Source organism: Sitophilus oryzae, unplaced genomic scaffold (genome assembly GCF_002938485.1).
Source record: "Sitophilus oryzae breed Bouriz unplaced genomic scaffold, Soryzae_2.0 scaffold_1974_pilon_pilon, whole genome shotgun sequence".
NCBI lineage: Eukaryota > Metazoa > Arthropoda > Insecta > Coleoptera > Curculionidae > Sitophilus > Sitophilus oryzae.
In genome coordinates, this window is record NW_022146695.1 from 1,311,160 (window position 1) to 1,335,293 (window position 24,134).

The 24,134-nt window shown below is 32.7% G+C and overlaps 1 protein-coding gene across 4 annotated transcripts in view; it reads left to right on the forward strand.

The window, feature by feature from the left end:
• LOC115883678 (unconventional myosin-IXa-like) overlaps positions 1 to 24,134 on the forward strand; it is a 56,723-nt gene that overhangs the window by 9,202 nt on the left and 23,387 nt on the right. For 3 of the 4 annotated variants that reach the window (XM_030902060.1, XM_030902059.1, XM_030902061.1), the window contains exons 5-12: positions 2,321 to 2,794; positions 5,626 to 5,889; positions 5,948 to 6,214; positions 8,948 to 9,334; positions 10,252 to 10,387; positions 16,326 to 16,594; positions 20,820 to 21,065; positions 23,541 to 23,825. In XM_030902060.1, coding sequence (XP_030757920.1) covers positions 2,321 to 2,794; positions 5,626 to 5,889; positions 5,948 to 6,214; positions 8,948 to 9,334; positions 10,252 to 10,387; positions 16,326 to 16,594; positions 20,820 to 21,065; positions 23,541 to 23,825 — 2,328 coding nt within the window. The remainder of the gene's footprint in view (positions 1 to 2,320; positions 2,795 to 5,625; positions 5,890 to 5,947; positions 6,215 to 8,947; positions 9,335 to 10,251; positions 10,388 to 16,325; positions 16,595 to 20,819; positions 21,066 to 23,540; positions 23,826 to 24,134) is intronic. The other variant, XM_030902063.1, reaches the window with a different exon arrangement.

Sequence of the window (24,134 nt, forward strand, 5' to 3'; positions counted from 1 at the left end):
CTACGTATTATTTTCTTAGCGCAAAAACGGGTTAATATTTTATAGCTTTTTTGCCCTGAATATTTTGTCGAACCATTTTTGCGCTGATTAATATTCGATTCACTTTTGCCCAAAGTTGTGATGTATATGCTATTTTTGATCTTAGAGAAAATTTAAACCCACTTTTGCTTTGAACAAAATTTTATCCCACTCTTACTTTCGACCTCTCAAATATGAGCCTTTCAGATTTTTGAAAAAGTTCATGGCTTACTAGATATTTCGAAAAAAACAAATTTCGGCTATTTTAAAAATTGTCCCTAATTCTATTATAAGCTATTTTAGACAAAAAGTTTTCAGATAAAAGTTGTAGATAATCACATCCTTAATGAGATAGTGTCCTCCGTTTTTTTTCTAAAGCTTGTCATTTTTGACATAAGTACTGGATTACTGCTTTATTTATTTGAATAAAAATATTTTCATAAATAGAACAATCAGCCTACAAAAAAACTGTAGCCTACACTCTGTATAGAATATGACACTGTAAGAGAAAGTCTATCTAGCGAGGGAATACAGAGAAACCAAATATATTTGAGAGAAACAAATATGCAAATCCAAAATATGCACTTTTAAATTCAAATAAAATATTACCATTCTAATTTCTTGTATTTAAAAATAGGTAGAATTTAAGATGAGTATGTTTTATAAGGATACTCAGGGGAAAATTACTATATTTTGAAGTATTATTTTTTTTGTATGATAGATTTACAATGTAAATACATAATCCAGCATAATAAAAAATGTGGATAATATTGTAATCCCTAGATATCCTAATAGCTGAGCTATTATAATGTTTTTTTTTTCTAAAAGTATTTCGTAATATTAATTTTTTATGTTATTGTTGCATTAATTACAAGTCCTTTTTTCTATTATCTTTTATATACAAATTCTATTTTTCAGAATTAATTCTTGATTTATTTGAACTTTCTATTTATTTATAATTAATTGATTTACACCTCATTACACAGGAAATAATATGTTTTGTTGAGTGTATATTATTATTACTCTTTCCACGAGATCCAATAACAAGAGATTTTTCAAGCTCCAGTAATTATTAATTAAAAAAAATAATCTTTCAATAGAGCCACTGATAACGAGGAAATTTAGATTACTAATAAAACAGCCAGATTAAACAAAACTATGTTCGTTTATGATACATAATATAGGGTTTTTTATTTGACATAGTGGAGAAAAATACAATATTTAGTGACTTGCACTTGATATAACAAACAAATAAAAAATAAAATAGGCTTTAGTAGGCAGAATTTTGGAGAAGACACTTTGATTTTAGAATTTTGAGAGAGCTCTACCGGGTGTGTCTCACAAGTGGCTCACCCCTATAACTTTTTTATTTTTTTATATAAAAACTAGATTTGATTATACAGAGTGTTAACTGGACGGTTACTTATTGGGGAACAGAATGACAACACTGCCTACATTTCGTCCCGTCGCGTCGTCTCTCGACGAGCGGGCCGAGGTTGCCATATTTGATAAAGCTCTTGCCGCGAGTAATAAACAAATTAACAACCTGTATAAAAAGGTTGGGGGGGGGGGGATTGGTAAGGGCGTATGGGAGGGGGTTAAAAATTTAAAAAAATCGTAACTCCAAAATTACAGTTTTTGTAATAACATCAAAATCAGTCAAAGTCGCAGGTTTTGAGATAAAAAAAAATTGAAAAAATTCCTTTACTTCGAAACTAAAAGAACTGCCTACCTACTTTTTATTATTTATTATTATTCCGGTGAAACAGGAAGTGACCAAAAATAATTGAATCAATCCTAATTTATGTCTTTTACTAATATACAAAATATCGTTTTTTTATCTGAAAAAATAAAAAGTTATATGGGGGTGAGCCATTTTTGAAACGCACCTGGTATAGCGGAAAATTTATTTTAAAAATGATCGTATTTTAAAAACCACTTGGTAGAACGTGACATTATAGTATTTTTGGAGTCGGAATTTAATGGTAAATCCATTGAGCTAAAAAATATACCATATCATCTCTTTTAAAAATTCGAAAATATTTGAATCACCCTGTATACTGATAAAAAAAATTGTGTGTTAATATAACGATAATCTTGTTTTATAAACAAAGTTACGGCACTTTACGAATTTAAATAGGTAAACTTTGTAATATATCCTATTAACAATACAATGCAAAAAGTTTTATAAACATTCGTTCACAGTAAATGAATTCCGAAGTTTGTATCTCATAAGGGCTTAAAGCACTCCACTACTATACCATTTTAGAAAATATTCATGATAAACGTTGTTGGTTTACAGATTTCTCTATCAGCCGAAAGATCGGGAATACCCCGACCTTTGCCAACTACCCGACCTCAACGAGCAGACTCTCCTCGACAACTTGAGGGCTCGATTTGTAGCCGGTCACATCTACACCTACGTCGGCTCCATCCTCATAGCGCTGAACCCCTTCAAGTTCTACCCCATCTACAATCCCAAGTACGTCAAACTGTACCAGAATCGACGGCTGGGACCCAACTTGCCACCCCATATCTTCGCCGTGGCGGATACCGCCTACCATTGCATGCTCAAAGACAGAAAGAACCAGTGTATAGTGATCAGTGGTGAGAGCGGCTCGGGCAAGACGGAGAGCACGAATTTCTTGTTGCACCATTTGACGGCGCTCAGTCAGAAAGGTTCTCATGGGAGCGGCGTGGAACAGACTATATTGAGTGCCGGTCCTGTTCTGGAGGCGTTCGGGAATGCCAAGACGGCGCACAATAATAATTCTAGGTAAGGTTTTATTAGATAGAACCATGGAGAAAAAAGATAGGGGAGGCGCTATAATACATATTTCATATTTCCGTAAATAAAACGGGGCCTGGGGGCGGAGCAAAGTGAACTACTTCATCAGGACCGGGTTACGTAAATTTCAAATAATGAAAGCAAACATGATTAAAATTTGCCGTGCGCTAATGTAATATTAATCCACTAATTTTTTAATTTTCTATTGATAATTTTGTAGTAGCTATGTTACAGGCCTGTGCATAGTTTATCCTACCTGTCAAATGTTATTCCAGTGAGTTTGTTTGAGTCGGTACCTTTCCTGCTACTACAACTGCGTACAGCACATGACGCCGTGGTTTTTTAATATTAAATTGTTAATTTTTTATTGATAAAAATTAATGTTAATTTTTTTAATAAAAAAAACACTCAAATTATCGACGAAAAACAATACATTTTTGGGAACAGTGGCGGCTTGTCAGGGTAGGCATCTGAGGCCGCGCCTGACGTTTAAAATGAAGGAACGATTTATTTTTTGTATCTAGCTGTTTATTTAATCCCAGTAAGTATACCCTAACAATTCTATCTTTTATAAATACATCCAGGTCCTGGCGCAACATAAGCTGCGTCAACCGAGTCTAAAAAGACTGCGACCCGACAGGTCGCTAGAGGGCGTAACTGCTATGGAAAATAGCAAAATGGAGTTTTTAGGAAATTTTGCCTAGATACGATGTACTACAAATAATAGCTTCATAATCTTCAGTAAATTTTGGATCTTTTTTGTTAGAACCATTTCCCCTATCTGCTAAAATAAAGGGGTGGGGGAAGGTTAGATCTATCTTTATTTAAATATTAATAACTCCGGACTGGATAATCAGAATCCAACAAACTAGGGCTCGTTTAAAAGAGCGTTTCTTACTCTATATTACACCATAAAAATAATAATAATAAGGTTTTGAACTTAGACGCTAGGGGGCGCTTTCTTACAATTTAACAGACATAGCGCGTTTTTTCAAACAAATTAAATACGACAGTATCTGTAATTTTAGCTGATAATAAAGAGTAGTAAAAGCTTAAAAATTCAGCGAAAACAGCATCTTGATATCTTCTTTCAAACCGAAAATATTAGCAAAATTATAATAAATAACCAAAAAATAAAACCTTAATTACCTTATTTTTACAACACGGTATCAGTAGCCCTCTTGATTATGTCCATTCTATCAAAAAAATAAGATATAAACAATTAGTTTATTTTGGAATCGACGAAATACCAGAATACCATCAGTGGCGGATCTAGGGTAAAATACGTCGTGGGCAAAGACAAAATTTGGGCCCCACAATTCAAAAAATGAGTAGACCACCCACCCAAAAAAAAATAAAATATGAAAAAATATATCGCACGCTCTAGGTAGCGTCTTCTATCTAAATTTTACTATTTTATTGTATGATGTTTGCATGGTGATTAGAGTTTTTACTACTAGTTTCGGACATACTTATATTTTGCCGTCCCTCTGCCGAAATTTTACTTGTAGGTATGATGTTTGCAGAAACTACTAACATACCTCATGTGTGCATGCGGTGCGTGATTAGAGTTTTTACCTATTGATTTCGGACACATTTTGGTGCCTCTGCGGCGCTCCTCGCGCCTAGCGTCGTGGACAGGTGCCCACCTTGCCCACGCTTAGATCTGCCACTGATACCATAATACCAGATGTATTGATATCTAATACTAAAATATTAATAACAGTAAACAAGAAACGATGATTCAGTGAAGCCATGGTAGGCTTTGGAAAAAAGTTGCTTTTGACGTAATAGTATAAACGTCAAATCGTTATTAGATCAACATTTTGATAGTTTTTTATCTTTTGATTGCTTTTTTAAAATGTCAACAACTTCAACTACTTCAAATAATAAAGACATTTTGAAAAAACAATTAAAAGATAAAAAACGCTGCGAAGACTATCAAAATGTTGATCTAATAACAATTTGACGTTTATACTATTACGTCAAAAGCAACTTTTTTCCAAAGCCCACCATGACTTCACTGAATCATCGTTTCTTGTTCACTATTATTAATATCTTAATTGGTATTATGATATTCTGGAATTTCGTCGATTTTAAAATGAACTAACTGTTTCTATCTTATTTTTTTGTTAGAATGGGCATAATCAAGAGGGCTACTGATACTGTGTTGGAAAAATAAGGTAATTAAGGGCATATTTTTTGGTATTTATTATAATTTTGCTAATATCTTCGGTTTGAAAGAAGATATCCAGATGCGGTTTTTGCTGACATTTTAAGCTTTACTAGCAGCTAAAATTACATATACTATCGTATTTAACTTTTTTGAAAAAACGCGCTATGTTTGTTAAATTGTAAGAAAGCGCCCCCTAGCGTCTACGTTCAAAACCTTATTATTATGATTACTGATCATCCAGTCCGGAGTTATTAATATTTAAATAAAGATAGACCTAACCTTCTCCCACCACTTTATTTTAGCAGATAGGGGAAAATGGTTCTAACAAAAAAAATCCAAAATTTACTGAAGATTATAAAGCTATTATTTATAGTATCCATTATCTGGGCAAAATTCTGTAAAAATTCTATTTTCTTATTTTTCATAGCAGTTGCGCCCTCTAGCGGATGCTATACAAACTTGAAAATAATTTTCATCAATTTCTTATACTCTCTTTAGTTATAAATATTTCTTTCCGCAAGCTCTACAACTAATACTTTCCGAGATACAGCCGAGAGCTATTCTTAGTGGGACACCCGGTACACACCGTTGTCCTAATATTTTTCCTATTTTTTTTTACCTAATTATTGCCATTTATTTACAGTCGTTTCGGTAAATTTATCCAAGTGAACTACAAAGAAAACGGCATGGTACACGGCGCGGTAGTTCAAAAGTACCTCCTGGAAAAGTCTAGGATATGCTGTCAGGGACGATATGAGAGGAATTACCACGTATTCTACTACTTGCTAGAGGGCGCCAACGAGCAAGAAAAACAGTTACTACACTTGCAAAAGCCCGATAAATATTATTACTTGAATAAATCCTGTTCACCATTAGATAATGTGGATGAAAGTTACGAATTTTCTAGGTAAAGCCTTCGTTTAATTTTTTTATCTTCTTTTTAATGTCAAAAAATGTACTTTTAGGTTAAAACAATCTATGGAAATGGTAGGATTTACTCCAGAAAAGCAGCGACGGTTATTTTCAGTGTTATCTGCTGTTTTGCTGCTGGGAAATGTGGAGTTTCAGCCTAGAAAGTCAGCGTATCATCACGATGAGGCCGTTGGAGTAAAGAATCCAGAGATTGTCGGTCTCATTTCTGAACTGCTGAGAGTGAAACAGGAAACGCTCATGCAGGCTTTGACGACGAAAAGAGCCAGGGCGTCTGGCGAAACGCTTGTAATAAACTACAGGTTGGTACATATTTTAAGTATTTTTTATATCTATTTTTTTGGGACACTTGTTACAAGGTACTAGTATAGTAAACGCCACGAATGTTTGGGAGTGATTCATCACTTGAATTTAGAATCGACACGCGCGCTATCATTTTTACATTAAAAACGTAAATTTTTACCGCAGACGTTGGTTTTTAAAGGCCCGGTCTAATCATCTGCTTGCGCTCCTCCTACTTATTCTAAAATGTTAGCGTGATTGACAAAGACGATACTATATCGCGTTTCTTTGATTGATTCGTTTTTGTGCGTCAGTCCATTGGTGTGCTGGCAGTGCGATCAATGGGGCATTCCATTTTATATTTATAACCAAATATATTTTTTGACAAGACTTTGACAGTTAAAACAACAAATTACAACAGATTATATATTGATTGTTATATGACTAAAAAAACACCATGGCACTGGAATTAAGTTTTATGTGATCTTGAACAGATTAGTTCACATGGTAGCGACCGATGAATCACTCCCAAACATTCGTGGCGTTTACTATAAGTATTTTATGTATTTTGGTAAATTTCATGGCCATTTTAATTAAAATTTCAATCTTTTAGGATTAATTTTACTGAAATACACCCTGTATATTTTAGTAAGGTAAATAAGTAAGGCGAAAAAAATGTTTTTTTCTTTCTACCTTGTGGATTTTTATCAAGTTATTTTTTATATAAGATGAACAAAAAATTACAATATACTTATTTTACTATGTAAATTATAGCTGAAACGGCCACCTGTTACGTTTTTTTTATAAATCTTATATTCAGTTTCGATTCTACCAATAATACTATTTTTTGATAATTATTGTTCCATGTAGATAAAAAAATGCATATTGACCAAAAAGTTTTTAAAACCTCAAAAAAAAATTGAGTCTAAAAGAAAGATCGTCTGAAGAACTGACGGGATTATTCTGTTTTACAACAATTTTTTACTTTTACATTCTAAATAGAATGCCATATCATTATCAACTTTCGACATTTTCGCTTAAAAAATAGTATTTTAAACTTAAATCTAGAGTTCAGTGGCTGTGTTAAAACTACGAATTTTTAATCAAGGATCCTTAGAAAAATACATTTGATAGTCTAATGTTTTTCTTCAATCGCATTTTTAGTAATCACTCAATTTTTTCCAATGGAACGGGTGTGGCTCATTATATTTGGAAAAAACAATCGTTTACGAATAATTTGATACCACCATACTTTGAATTTCGAGTCAAATTATCGTTATAAACACAGCCTTTTTTAAGCGAAAACGTCACATATATGATATGTCATTCTATTTAGAATGTCATTTTCTATCAAATAACTAAAAAAATACTGAGGGTATAATTTATAAATCAACAGTTGTAATGATCCAGTGAAAGAGGATGTGATAGAGGTGGGAATTCTAGTTCCTCGGGAGGAACTAGTTCCTTAGTTTTAGTTCCTCCAGAGGAATAGTTCCTTGAACTACGTCTTTAGTTCACAATAGTTCCCGACTAACATTGACATCCCCCTTGCCTGCTAATGCGTTTCGTTGTCAGTCAGAACTATCCACAGTACCTATGATCTGTATAATTTTTATAATGTACGGAGATATAACGAGCCGTGTAATTGTGTATGTTAAAAACATATAGATAAGTTTTATTGCAGATAAAAAAAAAAATAAAAAATACTCAAATCAGAATTTAAAAAACTATATCACAAATCAATTGGAGCAAACATTACAAAAATTTTACGAAAAATTGCATTTTTCCTCACGTCAAGCTTTATGTTTTTGTCTAAAAATTCAGAATATCTACTTCGTTTTATAAGATATTTCTTAATTTTAGGGACCTAAAGTGAAACATTCCCATAAAATATTTAAAAAACAAGCTAAAAATCAAAAACAGTATCCACGACAATTTTCTGTGGTAATTACGCCGCGCCCGCTCGGCTGTGGCAATAGACAAGGCCGAATCCATCGTCGTCGCCTTGTATTATATCTCGGATCTGCCGACTGAATAGATTCCCGTGAACTAGTCTTTTAATAGTTCCTCTATGTCCGAATCCGATAACATACGGCTGGCACTCCCCACGCCTGCCTAACATCAATCGCGCTGGCTGATCCATACGTAAACTAGTGTTTTATTTAGTTCCTCTAGTTCCTTTAGGTCCGGATCCGATAACATACGGCATACGGCTGGCACTCCCCACTCCTGCCTAGCATCGATCGCGCTGGCCCGATCCGTTCGTACGTAAACTAGTCTTATTTAGTTTAGTTCCTCTAGGTCCGGATCCGGTAACGTACGGCTGGCACTCCCCACTCCTGTCTACCATCGGGCTACGCGCGCTAGCCGATCCGTCCCATATTATTCTATATCGGTCAGTCTCGATCCCGGAATAGGTCCTGAGGAACTAGTTCTTTGAGAAACCAGGAACTAGTTCCTTTCATTCCGGGGTTGGAATAGTTCATTGGAACTAGTTCGTTCACGAACTACACACCTCTAGGATGTGACCGAAAATAATCGAATACGCCAATCAATCCCCTGATTTATGTCATATACACATACAAACTGTCGATTTTTTGTCTGCAAAAATTAAAAAGTTATAGGAGTCAGCCAATTTTGAAAAACATCCGGTATACGCATACTTTACGTACACTTTTGTAGTAAACTTTACATTATTTCGTTTCAACTTCACTAGCTACTGATAAATTTTGCATCTGTTTTATTCCTTTTAGATTACCAGATGCGATAGCAAGTCGAGACGCTATGGCCAAGTGTCTTTACGGAGCTCTCTTCGACTGGATCGTTCTCCAGGTCAACCACGCCCTCCTATCCAAAAAGGACACCTTGAGGGAACACCAAGGCAACTCCATAGGCGTCCTGGATATTTTTGGATTCGAGGATTTCGACCTGAACAATAGTTTCGAACAGTTGTGCATCAACTACGCCAACGAACACTTGCAGTATTATTTCAATCAGCACGTTTTTAAATATGAACAAGAGGAATACAGGAAGGAAGGCATCCGGTGGACGAATATCGATTTTATGGATAATACAGGGTGTTTACAGTTGATCGAGGCGAAACCGAATGGGTTGTTGTGTCTGCTCGACGATCAGTGCAAGTAAGTTTGAAATTCTTAGCTTTATGCCATTCTAAAAATTATTTTTCTGTACCTGTAAGAAATAATAATCAAGCAGAAATAATATTTCGACTGAAAATTTACTATGCCTGTTAAGAGTATTACGCTGTTCTGTTCGGGTTGCTCTCGGGGGTCGGGTAAAGCGGGTATGTGGCCGAAGGAAATATATATTATATTTCAAAAGTCTGCCTAAGGCTTGGCCCGATCCTGTCGTGTTAAGCCACACCCAAAATTCCAAACACACGTGCTTTGATTAAGGCCTGATTAAAGTTTGCAGAGGTTCAGCACTTGCCATAAAATAGCGAGCAATTTGTTATAAAACCATATAAATTATATATCACTGTAATCACAAAACTTCAGTCTATTTCCGTATTGTAACGGAATTTTAAATTGTCTTTATTTTCGAGAAAATTTAGTCCAAACATAAGGAATATTCTGTTGATGTTTGATCTTGAAGTTATCTAAAAATGTGCTACAATACGGATATAGTACCGCATGATCGAGAAAAAACGGCGTCAACGATGGCTATGAAATGAAGATCGCTGTCATTTTATATGTAAATTTATATGGGAAATGTCATCGATCGTCATTTCCCAGCCAACTGGACGCCATTTTTTTTCGATCATACGGTATAATCCTTTATCTTTAATTTCCTTCTTCATTTGTGTAAAAATACCTAGCCAGTTTTACATAAAACGTTAAATACCGAACGCTTATTTTGCTTTTTCGGACTAGTCTTTTTTCGGAAAAATGTCATTTTTAAAGTAGTTCAATTGTACCACTTGTTTTATTCAGTGATTTTTTATCTTTAAAAACTTCATAAATATTACTAAAAGTTTTATTACAAAATAAATAAGTCAGTTATTTGGGAAGTAGTTCAAATGTACCTCTTTTTTTAGTTTCCCTGGAGCGACCAACGAGACTCTTCTTCAGAAATTTAACTCTGTACATAAAGACAATAAATTCTACAAGAAACCGCAGAAGAAAGAAGCAGCATTTATTGTTGAACATTATGCCGGAAAAGTAAAATATCAGGTAAGGGTTAAAAAATATTTTTTTGGCCTATTTCAGCCCTTTGAAATAATTTTATTTTTTATTTTTATGTGCTGTTATCCATTAAATTTACTGTATCTTTACTAATAAAATCAGTTCATTTTTATTAATATTCTTTCTGGAAAAATAAAGAATGTCTGAAGACAGTTTAAATTAGTATCAATTAGGAGTATAAGATACAGGGGGTGCCAAACAGTGTCCAAATATCAATTTTTTCTTATATTTTTTGCATAAAACAAAGTAAATCCAAAAAGAGTTCCTAATATAATGTTTTTCCTCTACTGTTCTGTAAATGCTTAATTTTTTTAAAATTCAACCTATTTTACTCAATTAAAATAGTGTTTCAGATTATTTAGAAAGTATAAAGTTACTTTGAACTTTGAACCATTGGCCATTGCAATAAAAGCAGTAGTCTGAAAATGAACACTTTTTTTTGAATTTTTGGAATGACAATGTCATTTTTCCAGACAATTGTCATTTTCATATACTCTTGCTGGACAGGCAAACTAGAACTATCAAAATAAGAAATTTTATTTATTGTGGTTTATGGGATCTTGGTATAGTTTCTCCGGGAAGAGAATACAGATTTCGACAGATGACATCCATAATCTATTTTTGAGTTAAAATGACTGTTAGATAACTGTCTCAATATCTTTGCCAGTACTGGACAATTGTTTGTCTTTTAGTTCATATATATATATATATATATATATATATATATATATATATATATATATATATATATATATATATATATATATATATATATATATATATATATATATATATATATATATATATATATATATATATATATATATATATATATATATATATATATAAATCAAATCAAAATAGTTTATTTACTTTTTTTTAAACATTAATATACACAATAAACAAAGAGAAAAAATTAAGTAAATGGGACTGTGTCGCGATTATAAAAAAAACCGATACACAAAAACAAAAACAGTAAATGTTTTTGTGTCGCACAGCCCTGTAAATATTTAAAACAAATATACATGCATAAATGATACAAAGATTAATACAAAGAATTCAAAATAAAATACATAAAATATACTCAAATACAAAAAAAGAGAATGCAATCAACGGGAATGACCAGGAGGAAGGCTAGGGCACCAGGGAAAAGTTAAATTAAGTTGAAATCATCAGGTTATTATTAAAATTAAAAACTAAAAGGCGACGAAAGCAGGCAGGCAGGTTAGTCACTCGTTTAAATTTCTAACGGTTTTGTTTTTGTTGTTCTAAATATATAGACTTGACACTATTTACAAATTTTTCATATGAAAGCTCTTGAACGCATTTAGGAATCTGATGCCACAATTGAATCGCTACAAAGCTGAAAGATCTCTGAAATGCCGCAGTTCTGTGCTGGGGGACTTTGAAATTATTTACATTTCTGGTAAAATAAGAATGTTCATGAGAATTGAAAAGTGAATTTAAATAGGGTGGTTTTCCGGTTTTTAAAACTTTATAAATAAATGATAACATATGACATTTACGTCTATTGCACATTGATAATATAGAATTACTATTTAGGTATGGTGTAATGTGATGTCTATAGGGTATATTAAACGAGAATCGCATACATGAATTTTGAATTTTTTGTATAGATTTCGCTAGCCCTGCAGATAACGAGGCATCATAGACTATATCACCATAATCAAACAATGATAAAATAAGTGTATTGCATAAGTAATATTTAACAAAAGGTGGTAGAAATTTTTTATAAATATTTAGTTTTTTTAAGCGACAATATGCATTAGTAAGTTTATTTTTAATGTGTGAATTGAAAGTAAGTTTTGAATCGACATGTATTCCCAGATTTTTGGCCTCAGCAACTACAGGTAGCAAAACATTATTGATCTCAACTTTGAAATTTTTTGTAATACCCGTCACTCGAGCCTTGCTGGATTCAAAAAAAAGTACACAAGATTTCGAAGTATTTAATTTCAGATTATGATCTGTAGCAAATTTATCAATCCTATTTATATCAATATTATATTGTAAATTGGATATGATATAATTCTCGTTGGTGAAAGATAGATACAATTGTGAATCATCAGCGTATTGTTGTAACTTAGAATGCGATAATTCGTCATTCATGTCTGCTACATATAAAGAGAATAATAGCGGGCCCAATATTGATCCCTGAGGAACACCAGCGGTCATAGGAGTATAAGGAGATTTTAGCAGACTAAAGTCTTTTTTTATGCCAACACAATGCGATCTTTGAGTAAGGTAAGCACGTAAAAAGTTAACGGATTGTTCAGATAGTCCAAAATAATGCAACTTTGCTAGTAATAAGTTATGATTTAACGTGTCAAATGCTTTGCTAAAATCAAGCAGACTTAAACACGTTGTTTCTTTCATTTCCTGGGAAAGTCTTATATCATTAATAAGCTTAACAAGACATGTAGTTGTACTGAAATTTTTACGAAAACCTGATTGACAATCAGGAATAATTTTCATTAAATCGGTGTAAGTAATAACTTGATTACAGATATGTCTCTCTACTATTTTTGAAACAACCGGCAAAATACTAATAGGTCTAAAGTCTTCCTGATTTGTAGGATTCGTTTTTTTTGGAATAGGTATTATGACAGATTTTTTCCACAAATCCGGAAAAACATTCTCAAGAATACAGGTATTTATTATATTCATTAGTGGTTTCCCACAAAACGGCATGCATAGTTGTAGATCTCTTATTGACAAATTGTCTTCACCAACCGCATTTGTTTTAATTGACTGTATAATTTTATGTAATGATGTCTCATTAATTAATTTAAAGTTCAGTTCTGAAGTAATATTTTTGTGCCTATTATTATTGTAAAAAAAAATTTTTTCTATCGAGGTTGTGTCGATTATTCTATTGCAACTAGCAAAAAAATTATTAAATTTTATAGGATCCGCAATTTCAGGTGGAACTTCAGAGGTTATTCTATGAGTGAGATTTAATTTTTTTGCTGCTTTCCAGAAGTCACTACCCTTTTCACTAGATAGAGACTTAAAATAAGAAATTTTTTCACGGTTAATAGCATGTTTAGTGTAATTTCTTAGATCACGATAATATTTAAGCCGAGCATCCGTCTTATTTTTTAAATATTTCTTATGAGCATTATCCCTCAATTTAATCAAACACTTAATAGTGCCTGTAATCCAAGGTGTAAAAGGCTTAATTTTAGTTTTTTTTTGTTTTAAGGGTGCGTGTTTATTAATAAGATTTGAAATATTATTATTAAATAATTCTAATTTTGTGTTAATATTATTTGTATAATAGATGGTACCCCATGGTAATTCTTGACCGTCTTGTTGAAACTTTTCATAATCAATATTGTCATAGTTCCTGTATTGCATATATTTTTCTTTATATTCGGTAATGGGTATATTAAAATTTCCAAATATTAAACAGTGATCTGATATAGTCTCAGAAATATTAAAAGAGTGACTACTTTGGCAGTAAAGATTATTGTCGGTAATTATACAGTCAATTAGTGTAGATGCGTTCGTGTTCATATCTATCCGCGTAGGTTCCGTAATATGCTGAGTTAGATTAAAGGTATTAAGCAGTTCAATCATTTTTAATTTAGTTCTTGAGTTTTTTAATAAATCGATATTAAAATCTCCAGTTAGAATAATGTGGTTATAATACGGAACAGTAGCAGATAACATGTTTTCTAGAGTGTCAAAAAAATGCTCTAAATTCGACGAAGGAGGTCGATATAAACTCACAAATAGCAAAGTTTTCTTATTTAGGTTGATACGTACGCCAACATATTCACAACTCTCAGAGGTTATTCCAAGATCCACAATTTGACTACTAATATGTTTCCTTACATAGGCTCCCACGCCGCCACCCCTGGCCCCACGATCCTTGCGTATTAGATTATATCCCTCAAGATTAAAAGAACTTGAATCCCAGTCAGATGTTAACCAGGTTTCTGACAGTCCTAGTATGTCAAAGTTGCAATCATAAATATAATTAGCGAACTCGTCAAACCCTGTATTGAGTGATCGAACATTTAGATGAGCAGTGACAAGGCTCTTAGTTTTGACAATTTTGGAATTATGGCCTACCTGCGCAATATTATCACCTAATATCATTGAGATGTCGCAACCCAGTACCCACGCCAGTGCCTAGCTCCCATCGATCACACCCTCTCAGATTATAGCAAACATACATGCCCATCAAAAGCAGTATCAGGAATGTTTAGCCGTAAAGTACAATTTATATTATTCATTACCCAACTTATATAAGATGAAAGAAGATTTTATAGAAAAAATACAATAAGTCACAGCTATATCTCGCCGCCTACTATAATCAAATAAAACTTACATACAAAATTTCGTGTTCATTAGCTTAGTAATTGAAGCATCAATAGAGAATAAAAAATTAAAGTTCAATAATTCATAGATATATTCACCCGCATACTAGAATAGGCAGACTTGAAATGCTTATATCAAAACGAAATTAATATACACTTTCCCTCAAAAAATAGGTATTTTCAATAGAAAACAAAAGTATAAGCAATAATTCCCAACCATATCTAATACGTATAACAATTGCTAGAAAGCCAATACATTAAAATATGAAAAACAAAGTAATATTATGCAGTTTCTTTAAAAAATAGAAGCATTCAAAACAACGAATTATACAATACGCTTATTATGATAACTAGAAGAACAACTCCTTAAAGAAAAAATTAAATATAAATGTTTTTTTTTAGATATTCAAATATCTATAATATCCACACATTTTTTTAGATATTGAATTTGGTATAGTGAATTGATATATAAATTAGTTAATTGAAAGAAAATCAAAGACAGTACCTTGAGAAATTAGTCAACGAGGTATCACACTGAACTAGGCTTTTCCAATCAGCTCACTGAGTTTTTCCTGAGAAAAGACAACCACCTGCACACCTTCACACAGAACAATCACCTTCCCCGATCTTGTCCAGCAGTGATTTCGAAAGTGCCCACGGGCAACTTTAAATAGTTTTAAATTCTCGGCCGTAAGCAATTCAGTAAACAAGACATTTGAACCTTTGAGCAGTTTTTTGCTATAAAATATTTGATCTCGAAGCCATCGACAACAAAATGAAACTAAAATAGGTCTTGGTTTTTTGTCTCTCGTATTAGTGGTACCCAAACGATAACAATAATTTATATCGTTTTTTTGCACATTTATATTGATTTTGGAATGCATTAGATCGCATATGGCCTGATAGATGTCAGGTGAGTCCTCGTTCACACCGTGCACCAGAATATTATTGTTGTTTGTAGCGACCTCTATCTTTATTTGATTCATATCCTGCCTTAAAGAGTCCAATGACGTCATTACAGTTTTTTCGAATAATGAGAATTTTTCGGATAACTTCAGTAAATCGCCATTTAAGACATTGTCTTCGCTGGCACTTGTCCTTGCCATGGATTTTTCTTGTAAAACGTTCCGGAAGTCATTAAGGTCAGTCTTAAACTTGGCAGCCATTTCTTCCATGCGCTGGTTCAATATTTGAAACTCTCCCACCTGCTTTTTAGAGGAGTCCTCACTTTTGCCTCCACCTCTGGTCATCATTGCACTACTCTTGATCACGAATATGACACTTTTTCTATTTTTAATAATAATTACAGGTACTATAATTGTAAATTAATACGACTGCCGCTAGCACATAACCTACTCGGTACGCATGCTTGACGTTATCTTGATCTATATATATATATATATATATATATATATATATATATATATATATATATATATATATATATATATATATATATATATATATATATATATATATATATATATATTGGTTTGTCTGCAATTTTTTGGATGTCGTCTGCCGAACTCTTGTTTTCTTCCTTTAATCTGGTTATATGTGTTTATATGTATCTTTAGGTGACAGATATGCGGGAGAAAAACTTAGATCTAATGAGACAAGACATAGTTGGAGTTTTGAAGAACAGCTCAATGGCATTCGTCAGAGAACTGGTGGGCGTTGATCCGGTGGCGGTGTTTCGATGGGCCATTGTGCGCGCCTTCTTCAGGGCGCAGTTTGCGTTCAGGGATGCAGGAAAACGTCACAGACAGGGAAGAGTGGATGGAAATAGGAATAATATACAACAGCGGTATAGGGGCGGTCATATACCAAATGATAATATTATTAGGTGAGCATTTTTGTTTTATACCTCATAACCTCATTTTAAAAGAATTATATATTTTCATATAAGAAAGTTTATATTATACAGTGTGTCTAAAAGTTTACAATAAATTGGGACAAATTTTGTTTTTCCATTTGTTGGGAATTTTCTGTGACACTGTATATGTTTTTTTTGGCGCATTATTAGTTTTATAGATTGAAAAAAGTTTCGAATTAGGTAAATTAAAATTAAATTAGAACGGGACTAACATCATTTCGTGTTTGCTTCAGTATGATTTCACTGTGATGTGTTTTTTGTGCAGCTATTGATTCATGTTGCTATATTTTGTACAAGCTTTCAAAATTAATAAAGTCAATTTACAATAAAAATTAGAAATATTTTTAATGAATCACTGAGTATATACTATATAATCGAAAAAAAAAACGGTGTTACAGTGCCCTTTGAAACGAAAATTAATGATAATTTCTGTTGAACCCAGCTCTATAAGTAATTTATTAAGAATTGACAGAAATTTGTTAAGCATTAATTAACTTTATTCATAAGCATATATGTATTACAGTTGAGGGTTGGAACCTTTGGTGTTACACAGCAAAATAAAACACTAAATCACCACAATACACCAAAACACTTCTACTTTTACACTGGGCGCGCGTTTCGCTAATATAAACTATCTATATTATAATCATCTGCTGATGATGCTAACATGGTTAGCGAAACGCGCGTCCAGTGTAAAAGTAAAAGTGTTTTGGTGTATTGTGTTGATTTAGTCAATACTGTATATTGATTAAAAATAATTTTTGTAAAAATAAATTGTTCTGTTAATTGTTAACGAGATACCAGTTGTTGATCTGACAGATTTTATCATCGATTATCGTGTTAAAGACCAGTGTGTCGTCTCTTATCCTCATATGGTATATTTTTAAATAGCTTTAAGTGAAGACGTATGTTTCTACAGTTGAATTTATAATTCTGTAGCCATCTGGTGACGGTTTCCGCTGTCAATCTCACAATAAACCGAATTGCGTAAGTTCAGATCACAGGTTTTACATTTTATTGTTGACGTTTATATCCATTTTTCCTTATAATTTCACATGTCTTCTTGTATGTTGAGCATTTTCCAGACACTAGTGATTCGTTTGGTGTCGCTGATCGTTTACTATGCAGTAAGTTCTATGAGTATGACAACTTTTTGCAGGAAATATTAAATATATTAATTTTAATATATTAGAATTTGTCATACTCTTAGGATGAAACTGTATTAATATATGTTAATATTAAAGTTCCTGTGTTTGTCATTTTTAGCTCATTTTAAACATTATTGATTTTCACCAACAGAAAATTTACAGATGTGATTTTTTTGTAATTTTTATTACATTTACTCATTGTTATCATCATGTGCATGAGTGTTTTCTAAGATGTGCTAGATGTGACATTAAAGCATGTGCTAGCTTTCTTCTTCATGTTATGTGAATATGTGATAAATAATAGGTCGATGTGGTAGACGTATGTATGTACAGGGTGTTTCAAATTCGTGTGTTTTACAGGGTTTCTCGTTTATGAGTAGAGGTACAAAGATGCGGTTTTCACATTATGAATCTAAAGATGCTACTCACAGATTTGTCCTAGTCCTCTTAGTTCCTGAAATACAGGTCGAATTTTAAATTGTTGCATTTTTCGAGTCCTGTCTCTTATCTCTTTTCTCTTATACCTCGAAAGGGTGAAATCTAATTCTCATAGAGAATTCAGTGGCGTTACTAGTTTTTCATTGTGAGCTGTCATTTTTGAAATACAACTCAAACTTACGTTTTTTTTATGTATGTTATTGATTTTTTTTATTTTATTTGCCTTGTTATATGATCTTCCTAAATATATACTCTATGCTTATTTTCACAAGGTAAAAAAATGCATTATTCAACTTTTTAACATAATTTATTCGACGTCAAATTTTTGTTATTGGCTAGTCCACGCTAGTTTCTGAGTGTGAAAGATTGCACAAGTGCATCAAAAATATCATTAACTCTGATTGGTATAGTCTGTGAAACGAATAACTTTGAATTTGACAGTTCCCGCGGGCTTTTCTAGTGTTAATTTTATTAGGTTAGCAACTTGCGGCCATGTTGACGCAATGCTGTCTCTAATAGAACAGCCACGGAGCCAGATTTATGACGTCACGCTAGTTAGATACTACGGATTAATAAATATGTATTAATTAATAAATATATATGTTACTGTAAATGTCCGAAATGCGGCAAAAAAACTAGGTTAAGCGCGCTAAACCTAGGATTTACCAAAAGCATTAACTAATTAGGTTAGCCTGGTTATTTGGAGGGTGTTAATGCATTGGTTAGCCTGGTTATTTGGAGGGTCTTAATGCATTGGTTAGCCTGGTTATCTGGGGGGTGTTAATGCATTGGTTAGGTGGTTATTTGGTGGGGTTGGTTGGTTTTTACTACCACTTGCTTTTGGTAAATCCTAGATTTTACCGCATTTCGGACATTTACAGTAACATATATATTTAGTATATTTTATATGTAATTTTTTGGATTATATTCGACACTATTTTTTTCATATGACACAACACTGATGAAGGATATAATGTTAGCCGAAATCAAATGAAAAAAAATGAAAAACCAAATGAAAACTTAATCAGCGTTTTTCCCGAACCTAAATCCCAAGAAAATCAAAAATTTTAGAATAATTTTACATATAAAATGACAGCGATCTTTATTTCATAGCCATCGCTGATGCCTTTTTTTTATGATATTGTATTATTTGCAAATATAATTTTTCGGACATCGATACTTGCAAAATATGCATATAAATTTTGTGAATGTAGATAATAATACATCACTATTAGTAGATATTGAATGTTTTTTGTTAAATTAGATCAATTTTCAAACCCCCAAATTTAAAATATATTTTACATTTTACCCATTATTTTATGTACCTATTCATTATTTGTATATTGTAAAACATTTGCTGCATTTGTATGGTTCATAGTTTATTTGCCAAAGTATTTATTACTATAAATAGGTATTTATATTGTATTTATTAACTGTATATTATGTATATTTCATGTAAACTGTATCGTTTTTAAAATACAAACCAAAAATACGAGGAATAATTATGTTTTCCATGTATTCTACAACATATTTATTAATCCGTAGTATCTAACTAGCGGTACGTCATAAATCTCGCTCCCAGGCTGTTCTATTAGAGACGGCATTGGTCTGATATTTAGAAATGTCAAAAGCTGATGATATTTTACTTTTGACAATTATGTCATTTCGTGTTGATTTTTGCAAGATATTATTTTCCTTTTCTATTTCACGTAATATTATATTTAAGTTAAGAGTTAGATTTTATATTTGCCATGTTGGTAAAAAATAACGGTCAAAATTCAAAGTTATTCATTTTATAGACTATAGAGTGATATCTAAAAGCTGAAATAACACGATGGTAAGCAAAATTATGTGGTTAAATTAAATAAAATAAAATAATAATACTCTTTTAAACTAGGTTGGTTTATGTTAAAAAGTAAAATAATGCATTTTTACCGTGTTTAAGAAAACAAGTATATAGTTTATTATATTTTTAGGAAGCTCATAACAAGGCAATAAAAATATACAGGTGTACCATTAAAAAAACATAAGTTTCAACATATTTCGGAAATGACAGCTCCCAGCGGAAAACTAGTTGCGCCACTGGATTCTACGTGAAAGATTCTAAGGGGCTCAGGTTTTTGACCGCAAAGCTATATCTCAGATAACGAAGATATGTTGAAAAAATTCAACATTTTAGAATTCGCCCTGTATTTCAGGAACTTAGAAGGCTAGGACAAAAAATATGTGTGTAGCATCTTTTGTTTTATAAAAAGTAGCCCAGTGATGTGAAAAGCGCATCTTTATATCTCTGCTTACAAACGAGAAACCCCATAAAATACACGAAAATGGGACACCCAGACCAGATAATTTTTATTGGTTATTATACATCAAGTTTGATCTTATTACGCTACGGAACTATGTTGAAAAGTGAATTTTTACACATTGTACACAACAGAAAATAAGCTTGTAAAATGGTTCAAAAGGATTACAGCATTGTATAAACTTGATATTATTTTATTTTTTTTTGTTGCTATTTTTTTACGAACATTATTAAATTAAATACAGATTATTAGATAAATTTGGTTCTTTCAAAAGAACTTTTAATATACATTTTCTAACTCATACAGCAAACAGCGTACCACGGTACACGTCTTAAACCGATCCACCGAGGAAACAACTGCCTCCTCAAACCGACTATCCTGGCCTCAATTCTACCAGCGCAACCGATCCTCTACAACGAATTCCGCGCAGAAGTCCAGCGACGAAGAGCGTAAGAGGCGGGACTCGGCCTCCAATCAGAGCAGCGCTGTCTTGGACAGGGTACTGTGTCCGGACGAAGCCAGGGCCATACACAGGGCCAATCAGATCGTGATGTATGTCGGTGAACGTTGCCTGTTGCGTAAAAAAAATCGAAAATTTGGATAAAGGCTAGATATCTTTATAATTAAATTGTTTTAATGAAAAAACTAAAATAATGTTAAGGTTTCTATGTTTTCTTAAAGTTTTAGGAATAATCTTAAAATTTCTGATTTTAAAACGCATTCTCACGACTCGTGTACTTGACAATTATTTGTTATTGTAATACACTCGCAATGTCGTGAGAACGGTTTCCTTGTGCAATTATTTGTCACTCGTCGCGTTCTCATCTCACTCTCTGTCGGTAAACATAGCCCCAGTCGAAGGATCACAATTATTCGTACACTTGCCAAGTGTAGAGTCGGCCAGCCTTGGCTATACTTGCCGAGGCGCAAAAAAACGACTGCGCAAATAATTGTACTGTTATATATTCCGGATCCTAGTATTTTTCGAGTTAATTGCGGATAATTTAAAACGTTAAAACAATAATAGAATATATAATATCAAATTTACATTAATAACTTCAACATTGCAATTAAATCGTTCCCACAGCAATAAATGGAGTGGACAAATAAATACTACACGGGAAAAAACAGATATGTCTCATTTTCATAGAAATTAAGATAGCGATACAACTTTATAGACAAATATTAAGGTCATTCGAGAAAAAAAAGCAATAATACGGTTAGTCCCAGAGATATTACACAGCTTGATTATTTTGCCGTACAAGGGAAAAACCTCGTATCATACTTGTATCACTATACAATGATTATTTTAGCACTATATCGTATTGTACAGGGTAAATTGTAATTGAGGTAGCCTTTTATTCAGTTTTAAAATTGATTCGTTTTTCAAATATATCAAACTCCTTACAGTTTTTCCATCAATAAAACTTATTTAATGAAACTGGCCTTAATTTAGTACGAAATCCTACTAACACACAAATTTCAGCATGGAATTATTAATACGGATTTTTCTTATCATGAAACAATTTAATATATTTTATGATTAAACAAAGAACGGCGTCAGAGTTGGCTTGGAAATGAGATCGCTGTTATTTCATATGTAAAATATTATGGTAAATGTCAATAATCATCGTTTCCAAACCAACTAAACGACTTTTTCGATCATACGACATATTCAGTACTTATAATGAATTCCTACCCATAAGAATTTTTATTTTTGTTGTTTATTCTGTTTGACACGAGTAACTTTTCATTACATAAACGCGGATTTTTCATCCAAAAATATTTTCTTCAAATGTATTATAGTCAGTAACACTGACGCTTTCAGTTCCACACGAATTAGAGAAAATAAGTATTTTATGCGTTGGCCGCAGAACGATTGGTGTCTCCACCGTACAGTACTTGAGAAGTAAGGGGAAATCAAATCAGCCTTGTCACGAATTCGCTCATTAGGCGTATCTTAATGGTTACAACCTTAAACCTCGTATCGAAAGGGAGTAGTCCGCGCGTAAATGGCAAAAACCAGAGATGTCCTTAAGCATGGGCGACAAGCATGCATCTTGCAGTTAGTATTTCATGTAGTAAATTTATGTATATTAATAAAAACCTACTTAAATATTAATTTTCTTCCTACAACAAAATAAATAATAGTTTAGATTTAGATTTTATACAACTTTAATTGGACATCCCTGGTTTTTCCCCTGTTTTGTTTTGCATTTTGACATTTTTATTTCGGTATTTCAGAATTTAGCGATAATTAACAATATTAATTATTCATAATTGGTAGTAATACTTTTTCTAATTATTCAACCGAAAATAACATATATATATTTAAAAGCACTAAGTTTTATTTTTCTAAAAATGGACAAAGCTGGTTTCTCCCGTGTAGTCTTCAAATGATACTGTTTTGGAATTTATGGATTTATACGAAAATGAGCCCTTCATATGGATGGCTAAACATAAAGAACATAGAAATCCTACTGCAGTGTACAGTAAAAAAACTTAAAAAGAAAAAAGAATCACTAGCAACGACAATTTCGGGACGACCGGTAGCCATGGATGCGACTATACTGTTTACTTGCTAAGGATTTAAACAATGTTTGTGCTGGCGTACTTGCTGAAATGAACACGTCGTGTGAGCGCCCCACTTGCCAATGTTGTTTACAAAGTAGCGGTACTTGGCAAATACGCAAATATTGGCGTATTTGCCAAGTAGACGAGTCGTGAGAGTCTTATCTTATGTTCTCTTATTACAAATATTTTTTGTTGAATATGAGCTAGCAGAGTTATGAGAGAATTCCTTATCCAATTTTCGATTTTTTGACAAATCAGTTTACTGAACAGGCAACGCAAAATCGGTGACGGTAAAAATTCGGGTGTGTTTATAACCAAGGTGACGGGAGCTTACATTTTGCGTCTTCCAGATTGGATCAGCATGTTTTTTATCGTATATGTGCATGGCATTAGTTTGTTTCCCTCATATTTACACCGTAGCATTCCTTTTTTACACTTTGTTTTCTTTCGCAGGAAGAACAAATCATTCAGACCTAGGGAAAGGGGTAAAAAAGGTTTGAAAAATTTACAATCTGTCAAGACTCTGGCTGGAAGGACCGGAATTACGGCTACCAATCAAGGACAAATAGGAAAAGCGAGAAAGCAGCCGATGACTGTGGCCGCTCAGTTCCAGCAAAGCCTTCATTCGTTGATGGACACGCTCAATCAGGCCAATCCCTTTTTTATCAGGTGTATTAAGTCGAATAAGAACAAGATTCCGAATACTTTTGATGCCGATACGGTTCAAAGACAATTGAGGTAATTTTTCTTTATAATGATGAACTTATTAAATGTCTAAGGTCTAAAAACTCTATGGAACTCAATCTTCACCTTTCTGATAAGTTATAAGATATCGAGATTCAAACGGGGGTCAAAAAATGCAAAATTTTCAAATTCGCCCTGTATTTCAGGAACTAAGAGGGCTAGGACAAATCTGTTTATAGCATCTTCAATTAATTTTATAAAAAAGTAAAGTGGTGATGTGAAACCCGCATGTTTCTATCTCTACTCATAAACGGGAAACCCTGTAAAACACGAAAATGGGACACCCTGTACCTTATTTACTTA